This window comes from Pyrus communis, chromosome 1 (genome assembly GCF_963583255.1).
Source record: "Pyrus communis chromosome 1, drPyrComm1.1, whole genome shotgun sequence".
In the NCBI taxonomy this organism is placed as follows: Eukaryota; Viridiplantae; Streptophyta; class Magnoliopsida; order Rosales; family Rosaceae; genus Pyrus; species Pyrus communis.
Genome location: NC_084803.1, coordinates 16,558,412 through 16,568,886, shown reverse-complemented (window position 1 = coordinate 16,568,886; position 10,475 = coordinate 16,558,412). Strand labels below are relative to the sequence as shown.

Genomic DNA, 10,475 nt, shown 5'->3' with positions numbered 1-10,475 from the left:
AGAAAAAAAATAAACTAGACACAACAAGGTGAAATAATTTAGTCTAAGTCTAATCCAATGCAAGGATCATGAACTAGAAGAATTTAGTCTATCTTCCAAGAATAGTCCTCATTATGATTATATGCTTACTGTTTTTAAAATATTGAACTTGTTGGATGGATGTACTTTGTGTATTCTTTTACTACTATTTTTGCATTTTATCATTCTTTTATTATCCATATAAGTATATTTTTTTTAAGTGCAATAAGCACTTAGTTACAAAATATATAATAAATTTACATAAATCCGCCTATGCGTTAGACCATTTCCTGTCGCCCAACTAACGCCTAACGGCTTTTAGAACATTGAATAAAACAAAAAAGAACAAGGGCACTTTAGTAATCATATTGATTTTTATTTTGATTTAGGTGAATTAACAAACAACTTATATGAACTCAATTTTATTCATGCTCCGATTTCAAAACATTCAAGTAAACAGTTTCAACATGAATCTGATTCTGACTTTTCCTTAATTCAATTCTTCATCGATCCAATTCTCCCTATTTTTTAGGTAAACGTGCCACAAATCTTCAAGTTCACAGACGCGGTGAAGTGTCTCGAGCTCTTCATCTCCATGACAAGACATAGTAGGACTCGCCTTCAAGTTTCCAAATTTTCGCTTCCTTTGCCTTCCTCTTTTCTCACCTTTTTATTGTATTTATTTGCTTATAAAAAAGTCACATGAAATATTAATGTTGCTTAATTGTGACTTTTTAAACAAAATAGATTAAACAATAGAAAATTTAGAGAAAAGAGAAATCCTATTCCGAACAAGATTGACACTGACTCATCTCATGTTAACCATGAATATTCGGAAGGGATTTCCTCCGGATCTCTTTCATCAAAGTCCACAAATTAATTAATTTGAACCCTTGAAATTTGATCTAATGGCTACAAATGGAGGATTCCTTTAAAAGTTATAATAATTTTAGCCGTTAGATCAAATTTCAACGATCCGGATTAATTGATTGGTGAGTTTTGGTGGAAGAGATCTGGAGTCCTGAATATTCTATGCCGAATCAACATACACTTTTCCCTTGCACACACTGCCACGTTTCTCAGTAATCAACGTGTTAACAGGGCACCAAAGTCACTATTCACGTGCGTGTAACAAGTAAGAACCCTACTGTGACGAGAGATTTTTCAATGTGATCGGCACACGGGATGGTACACTACGTGTCATTATACAAATGGTGGGATATGTGTGTTAAAAAGTTAAGAACTTAAAAAATAAAATTTCTTACCACTTACATAAAAGCACATGCAGTAGCATCCGTATTCCTGTCACATTGAAAATTTGTTCCAGTGTGACATGCATGACTGGTCATTTGCCTATATAAACCGATCCAAACTTTTAGCTCCAGAATCCATCAAATCCGATCAAAGTACATTCAAAATTTTCAAATAAAAAGAAACAGTTTCATTGTGTTTATTGAAAAATGGCACATTACCATAACCAGTTCGGGCCACCACCGACCGACGCCTACGGAAACCCGACCCAGGCAACTGACGAGTACGACACCCCGGTGGGCCCCCGAGTGGACAAGTACGGAAACCCTCTTAGCCATCATGGTGCTAATACTGGCATCACTCCAGCCACAACCAGAGAATACAGTGCTCTAGACACGGTTGGTCACGGTTATGGCAGGAAAGAGCACCATGGTGCCACTAGCATGCTTCATCGCTCTGGCAGCTCAAACTCGAGCTCTGTAAGTAATCTCTCTTCCGCATACAAAAATGTGACATTAATTTTACATAAGATTTTGTTTATTTGTCACATTATTTTCACACAAGTGAACGTGTGTGTGAAATCCTACTACAATTATTGTTTATTTGTATCATCTCAAATTAGAATATTTTTAGGAAGGTGGTATTCCTAATATTTCTAGAGACAAAAAAAAAAATTCCCTTTAAACTGTTTAACTATATTTTCTCCTGGAATTAGTATATTTTTAGGGAGGTGGTATTCCTAATATTTCAAGAGACAAAAAAAATTTCCCTTGAAACTGTTTAACTTACATTTTCTCCTGGAATTTATATATGTTGGGTATGTAATTATTGTGGTGCAGTCATCTGAGGATGATGGGTTAGGTGGGAGGAGGAAAAAGAAGAGGCTGAAACAGAAGATAAAGGAGAAGCTCCCAGGTTCAACTACAACTGACACAACATACGGCACCACCGCCGACACCACCTACCCCGGAAGGCACCACCAGGAGAAGGGGATGATGTTGAATATTTTAAAAAATAATATATATATATATATATATATATATATATATGTGTGTGTGTGTGTGTGTGTGTGTGTGTTGGGGGGGGGGGGGGGGGGTGTTGTTTGACGAGAAGTTGGGCCATTGACCCAACAATTATATCTTTCGAAGCATTGTAGCTTTTTTGCTAACAGAGATACCCATTGGTTGGGCATCTGACAGCATATATGACCTTTGGGTAAGAGGTGTTTTGTATCAGATATATCCATTAGACATACTGTTGCAATGTGTTTTGTATCAGACATACTCAAATCAAAGGATGTATCGAACGGGTGTAATTCTCTCTATATATATTGGTGATATTAGTAGAAAATGATTCATTCAAAAATTTGTTGTCTACACAATTTCTTTGCTCTCTCTTCTCTCTCCATCACATTCATACAATTTCTTTCTAGTTATTTCTAAGGGAATACAATTCGGTTTTGCTAATCGAATATTTCATACTTTGTTGTATCCTGGAAGTGACTTGCCAAGAACCCCTTAGCAAACTCATTTGAGTGGGGACAAATAACACTTTAAGGAAATGATTCAAGTCGTACCTCAAAGTCATCATTCGGATTATTCTCCAAAATTATACATTTACTCTAACAATCTTAAAGTGTTATTTTTGTCATGGAGAACAAGTCTAATAACATGACTTTGAAGATTATCAATCAAGATGTCTACAAGTTAGACAAATTTGATGGATCAAACTTCACCCGATGGAAGGAGAAGATGCGTTTCATACTTACTGTCCTAAATGTCATATATGTGTTGGACCCTAAATTGGAGCCTATTCATAAACCAAGTGATAAAGACTCGAACAAAATAGTTGCCGATCGAAAAAAGCATGAAGAAGATGAATTGGTATGTCGAGGACACATGTTGGGCACATTATCTGATCGCTTATATAACCTGTACGCACACATTCAATCTCCAAAGGAAATATGGGAAGCACTCGAACACAAGTACACAACGGAGAAAAAAGGTACCGATAAATTTTTAATGTTCAAATATTATGAGTTCACTATGTTTGATAACAAACTCATCCTAGACCAAGTTCATGAATTATTGGTCTTGGTCTCAAAGCTTCGTGAACATAAAATAGTTATTCCGGATCTTATGATAGTTGGGGCTATTATGGCAAAATTACCCCAAACATGGAATAATTATAAAAAGAAACTTCTACACATGGTGAAAGATATTAGTTTGGAGGATTTGCAAAAGGGTATTCAAATTGAAGAAGAAACTCAAAATCATGATAAGAATTTTGCAAATCAAGATTTCTCCAAAGTTCACATTGTCGAAGGAAACAAATACAAAAAGAACTTCAAAGTCAAAATTGACAAAGAGAAGTTTAAGAAGACCAATTCCAACAATCAAAAGAATGCAAATGGTGTCTACTACCATTGTGGAAAGAAAGGCCATTACATTCGTGATTGTAGACACAGAAAAGCAAGTGAGGAATATACCAATAAAACCAATAGTGCAAATATGGTGGAAAACTCTAGAATTGATAACATTGTTGCAATGGTATCAATGATGCATATTGGCATGATTACCGAACTGAATATGGCAACGACAATAAAATCCTCTAATTGGTGGCTCGACTCAAGAGCTACTATACATGTGTGCAATGACAAGGCACAATTCATGACATATGAAGCATCAACGAACAATCAAAAGGTTTTAATGGGGAATCATAATTCTACCAAAGTTTTAGGAAAAGGAACCGTTGAACTTCAGTTTACTTCTGGTAAGAAATCGACGTTGCTTAATGTACTGCATGTTCCATAAATTAGAAAGAATCTTGTGTCTGCAAATTTATTATATAAGAACGGTAGAAAGACTGTTATAGAGTCCGACAAGTTAATAATGTCAAAAAATGGAATGTTTGTTGGGAAGGGATACTCTTGTGATGGGATGTTCAAACTAAATATTAATAATAAAGTGAATTCTTATGCTTATATTGTTGAATCTTCCTCTCATTTATGGCATTTACGTTTAGCACATATAAATTTTAGATCTTTAAAATATATGCGCACACTTGCTTTAATTGCTTGTAATGATGATTATAATGATAAATGTGAAACATGCATTCAAGTAAAAATGACTAAGAAACCTTTTTCCAACTGCTGAAAGAAATACAAATTTATTAGACTTAATACATTCTAACATATGTGAATTTAATGGTGTTTTAACAAGAGGAGGAAAAAGATATTTTATCACATTTATAGATGATTGTTCTAAGTTCACTTATGTTTATTTATTGTCTAATAAAGATGAAGCCTTTAAGTGTTTTAAGCGCTATAAAGCTGAAGTTGAAAACCAAAAAGGAAGGAAAATTAAATGCATTCGTAGTGATAGAGGTAGTGAATATTTTTCACATGAATTTGATACTTTTTGTGAAGAGCATGGTGTTATACATCAAAGAACTACACCCTATACATCACAACAAAATGGTTTGGCAAAAAGAAAAAAATAGAACACTCACTGAAATGATTAATTTTATGATGATTAATGCTAATACTCCAAAATATTTATGGGGTGAAGCATTGTTTACTACATGTCATATACATAATAGAATTACATCTACAAAGACACATATGTCACAATATGAAATTTGGAAAGAACGAAAACCAAATTTGTCATATTTGAGAGTATGAGGTTGTGTGCTTTTTACAAGACATTGGACCCTAAGAGATCCAAATTGGTTCCAAGAGGAATTAAAAGCATATTTGTAGGATATGCAGAAAATTCAAAGGCATATAGGTTGCTTAATTTAGATTCAAATACAATAGTTGAGTCTAGAGATATCGAATTTATAGAAAATAAATTCTACAACGACTACTCAATGTCTGGAAAAGAGAATGATCAAACACTTTTCTCTAATCCGACTAGTAGTCATTCTCAAGGTGAGAAAAGAAAACAGTCTGAAATTGTTAATGAACCAAGGAAAAGTCAAAGAGTAAGAAAAAAAAAAGACTCTAGGCTTTGATTTTATTTCATCTCAATCTATTGTATTTTTAGTTGAAGGAAATAGAACAAAGGTTCTTAAAAAAATACCCATATTGTTGAATGTTGAGGATGATCCTAAAAGTCTAAGCGAAGCAATGACTTCAAGAGATGCAGCTTTTTGGAAAGAGGCAATAGATGATGAATTTGAATCATTAATATCTAATCAGACATGGGTTTTAGTAGACTTGCCTCAAGGATCAAAAGCAATAGGTTGTAAGTGGGTATTTAGAAGAAAATACAATACAGACAGGTCTATTCAAACATTTAAAGCCAGACTGGTTGCCAAAGGTTTTAAGCAAAAAAAGGGAATAGACTATTTCGATACGTATGCACCAGTAGCTAGGCTCACACCAATTAGAATATTGTTTGCATTGGCATCTTTATATAATTTGCATGTGCATCAAATGGATGTGAAAACTGCTTTTTTAAATGGTGATTTAGATGAAGAAGTCAATATGGAACAACTAGAAGGGTTTGTTTTCCCTGAGAATGAAAAAAAGGTTTGTAAATTAGTAAAGTCATTATATGGATTGAAGCAAGCACCAAAACAATGGCATGAAAAGTTTGATTTTGTCATTTTATCATATGGATTTAGACATAACAATGCTGATAAATACATATACTCTAAATTCACAAATGATTATGGTGTTGTTATATGTTTATATGTCGACGACTTGCTAATTTTTGGTACAAACATGAACGGTGTATCTAAAACTAAAGAGTATCTAAATTCAAAATTTAAGATGAAGGACTTGAATGAAGTAGATACTATCTTGGAAATTAAAGTAAAGAAGTATAATAGGGTTACGCTTTGTGTCAGTCACATTATATAGAAAATTTGCTTCTTAAGTTTAAGTATCTACAAATAAAAAAAGCAAATACCTCTTATGACCCTAGTCAAACTTTGCTTAATAATTCTAGTAGGTTTGTTGCACAGCTTGAGTATGCTAGTGTAATCGGAAGTTTAATGTATGTCATGCATTGTACCAAGCGAGATATCGCATTTGCAGTAAGCAAACTTTCTAGATACACTAGTCATCCAAGTACTACTCATTGGAAAGTAATAAATAGAATTTTTGGTTATCTTAAAAGAACTATAAACCTGAGTTTAACTTATTATGAGTTTCTAGAAGTCTACATCAGGGTGGATTTTCAGATGCAAGTTGGATAACAAATGCTAATGATAATAAGTCTACATCAGGGTGGATTTTTACAATTGCCGAAGGAGCAATATCTTGGGCTCCGAAGAAGCAAACATGTATAGCACATTCAACTATGGAATCTGAAGTTATAGCATTAGCAGCAGCAAGTAAAGAAGCAGAATGGATTAGAAATTTGTTATTAGAAATAGAGTTGCAGCCACAACCAATGCCATACATTTCTTTATACTGTGATAGTGATGATACTTTGTCTAGAGCATACAATAAGGTATACAATGGAAAGTCTAGACATATTAGCTTGAGGTCAAGCAATTAATAACTGATGTAGTTATCAATATTATTTATATTAAATCAAGTAATAACTTGGCGGATCCGTTAACGAAAGCACTTTCAAGAGCTTTGGTAGTTAGTACATCTAGTGGAATGGGGCTAAAACCCTTTACTAAAAATTAGCCACCAATAATGGTAACCCGACTTTCTCTAGAACATCACTAGTTTAAAAGTTTAATGGGTAATAACAAGTTATTGAAAAGTGGTTGTGAAAACATTGAAAATTAATATATAGCTCATTCCAGGATGATCAGTGCAAGACTGCTACATTTAGGAGGATGAGTTTTATCTCTTAATGAGGTTATTTGTAATTATGTCTATAGTAACAGGGACATGGGAAGGAACATCACCTATATGAACATAAGAAGTGGTGCCGCTTCTTCCAAGAGTTGGGTTTTCTTTTGTAAATGTTTATGAAACCAGGATGAAGCACAAGGCCGTAATAGTGCTTAATTAGTTCAGAAATTTCTTTAAGGAAATAAGACATAGTCATGTGTGTAGTGATTCCGGTTTTAACATAAGAATAGGTGGTTTAAACTTAGGTCATCATCGCATTCATTATAACTTTGAATTACTTACACTAATTAAAGGTTTAATTCGAAAGACACCTTTATTGTATGCATGAGTATATCAGTATGCTTGTGATAATTATAAAGAGAGAGTTGTAATATCATTTTCTATATATTTTTAAAATGGGGAAAGATTGTTGAATATTTTAAAAAACAATATATATATATATATATATATATATATGTGTGTGTGTGTGTGTGTGTGTGTGTGTGTGTGTGGGGTTGTTTGACGGGAAGTTGGGTCATTGACCCAATAATTATATCTTTCGAAGCATTGCAGATTTTCTATATATTTTTAAAATAGGGAAAGATTGTTGAATATTTTAAAAAATAATATATATATATATATATGTGTGTGTGTGTGTGTGTGTGTGTGTGTGTGTTTGGGGGGGGGGGGGGGGGGGGGGGGGTGGGGGGTGCGGTGTTTGACAGGAAGTTGGGTCTTTGACTCAACAATTATATCTTTCGAAGCATTGCAGCTTTTTTGCTAACAAACATACCCATTGGTTGGGCATCTGACATCGTATATGACCTTTGGGTAAGAGGTGTTTTGTATCAGATATATCAATTAGACATACTGTTGCAATGTGTTTTGTATCAGACATACTCAAATCACAGGATGTGTCGAACGGGTGTAATTCTCCCTATATATATTGGTGATATGAGGGAGGGGGGGCGCGGTGTTTGACGGGAAGTTGGGTCATTGACCCAACAATTATATTTGTTGTCTACACAATTTCTTTGCTCTCTCTTCTCTCTCCATCACATTCATACAATTTCTTTCTAGTTATTTCTAAGGGAATACAATTCGGTTTTGCTAATCGAATATTTCATACTTTGTTGTATCCTGGAAGTGACTTGCCAAGAACCCCTTAGCAAACTCATTTGAGTGAGGACAAATAACACTTTAAGGAAACAATTCAAATTGTATCTCAAAGTTATTATTCGGATTATTCTCCAAAATTATACATTTACTCTAACAGATGATGGGCAAGATCAAGGACAAGCTGCCGAGGGGCCACAAGGATGACCCCTACCACTCAACACCACATACCACTTCGACCACCAGTACTTACGGTGTCACCACTTACACGGAGGAGCTCCATGAAAAGAAGGGGATTACGGACAACATCAAAGAGAAGCTTCCCGGCAGACATCACTAGTGATTATAATATTATTCCTGTAAAATAAGTCAATTACAGTATAATGTAGTGGTTTAGCGTTGTTAATTATATAATAAGCTATAGCGATGGCTAATATCAAAGTGTGCAACAAACAAAACTACAAAGTAATAAGAATATTATAAAACAAATTGAGAATGCCAAAATGGCTACAAAATTTCAAGAGGCTACATAACATATTCACTACCGAATAACAAGCAAGCTATTTATAATAAGCTAACCCTAATCCTAATGCTAACAATCTAAGCCCAAAAAATCAAACATTGAAGTAAACCTAAATACTAATAGTTTCCAACATCCTCGTCAAACTCATGGCGGTATAGGACATGGGTTTACAAACAAGCAGATGCAGACTTGCTCCATTAAGCGGATTGGTAGGCATGCAAATTTGACTTGACTTAACTTGACTGGCAAAATTGACTTGACTTGACTGGCGAACTGGACTTGACTGGATTGACAAACTAACTTTTGCTGACAAACTAATTTTGATTCAAACTGACTAGTGTTGAGAGTATAGAAAGAACCCGTCACTAAACGAATGAGATTTCCATATCTCAATTGTAGCAACGAACGAGCAAACACAAACACTATCACTTAAGTGATCACAACTCCAAACACTCTAATGACGGTCACAAAACAATTTCAAACAAGCCAACACCGACAACAAAAGATTTTAACAACAGGCCACATTGCCCATGTGGGCCTCTCAGAAACTCAAAAACTAACCATATTTCTCCTTGCCCATGTGGGCCTATCTCACTTTTTCTCTTTTTTTCTTTTCTAACATCACGTCTTTTTTCTTTTTCTTTTTCTTTTTTTTCCCTCTTCCTTTCAACCTCTCTTTCTGGGAAGTGTTCTCCAGAGAAAACAAATCCGAGTGCAGGTATGGGATCTCAATTCTGGGATTCTGGACGCGATGGGATAGCAACGGCGGTGAAGTGCGGATCAAAGCAGCGGCGAGGATACGGGTACGGTGCGAAGGCAGCACGGTGGTGGGTAGACGAGTTCACGGGTCTGGTGGTGAGGTGCAGGTTGTGGACGGAACTGATCAGGTTTCGGTGCAGTGGAGATGGCAAGTACGGTGCGGAACATAAACGGCGGGTTTATCAAATCTGATCTGCAGGAGTTCAAGTGGGCACGAACTCGGGTCGGAGCTTCGTCCAAACGTGCAGGTGACCAGAGACGAATACGGAAGGCGGGGAAGGAGCAGAAGGCCGTCAACACAACTGGAAAAAATTAAACACACCTTTTTTTTTTTTCCATGCAAACTGTCAAACACAACTAGACAATCTGAACAAGAACAACAAACGGACACAAGCAAACGGATACCATCCCAAAGCAGATTATATCCCGAAGGATGAAACCTGCTAAATATCAGAGTTTACAACGAACAAGACTACAAAATAATAAGAATATTATTAAACAAAGCGGGAATACCAAAACGACTACAAAATTTCAAAAAGTTACATCATGACTAATATATTCATGATACTAAGCACGCTATTTATAATAAGCTAATCCTAACCCTAATGCTAACAGGCTAAACCCAAGAAACCAAACATTAAAGTAAACTCTAATGTTATTCATATCATATTTTTGTACCACATTTTCATACTACCTTAAGTAGTATTTGATTTAGACAACCACATTATTTGAATTAATCAGATTTTTAAATTTAGTTCATTATTTAATAAACTAATAATTAAAAAAAATAATTACGATGATTGTGGTATACAAGAAATCTTTCTCCTTGCTTTCCTTGAGTTTTGCAAATTTTTCAAATAATTTGGCTGTGCACATCAGATACCACTTAAGATTGTATAGAAATATAATATAAAAATATAATATGAATAGCAATGCTAATAGTTTCCAACAGTGCGAGCTCAGCACTTCAGTGTCGTTTGTCTTTGTGATATGTAACTTTGTCGTTTA

General features: G+C 34.8%; 1 protein-coding gene across 1 annotated transcript; it reads left to right on the top strand.

The window, feature by feature from the left end:
- Positions 1 to 1,478: 1,478 nt before the first annotated feature.
- LOC137731142 (dehydrin Xero 1-like) lies at positions 1,479 to 9,683 on the top strand. Its single transcript, XM_068470245.1, has 3 exons — positions 1,479 to 1,748; positions 2,109 to 2,260; positions 8,345 to 9,683. The coding sequence occupies exons 1-3, from the start codon at positions 1,479 to 1,481 to the stop codon at positions 8,523 to 8,525; spliced, it is 603 nt and encodes a 200-aa protein (XP_068326346.1). The 3' UTR covers positions 8,526 to 9,683.
- The last annotated feature ends 792 nt before the right edge of the window (positions 9,684 to 10,475 follow it).

What these genes read in the sequence shown, in the direction of transcription:
- LOC137731142 (XM_068470245.1), top strand. Translation starts at nt 1,479, where the DNA reads ATGGCACATTACCATAACCAGTTCGGGCCACCACCGACCGACGCCTAC. An exon ending in GCAGCTCAAACTCGAGCTCT is followed by an intron (nt 1,749 to 2,108) that starts GTAAGTAATCTC and finishes ATTGTGGTGCAG; the next exon opens with TCATCTGAGGATGATGGGTT. An exon ending in AGGCACCACCAGGAGAAGGG is followed by an intron (nt 2,261 to 8,344) that starts GATGATGTTGAA and finishes TTTACTCTAACA; the next exon opens with GATGATGGGCAAGATCAAGG.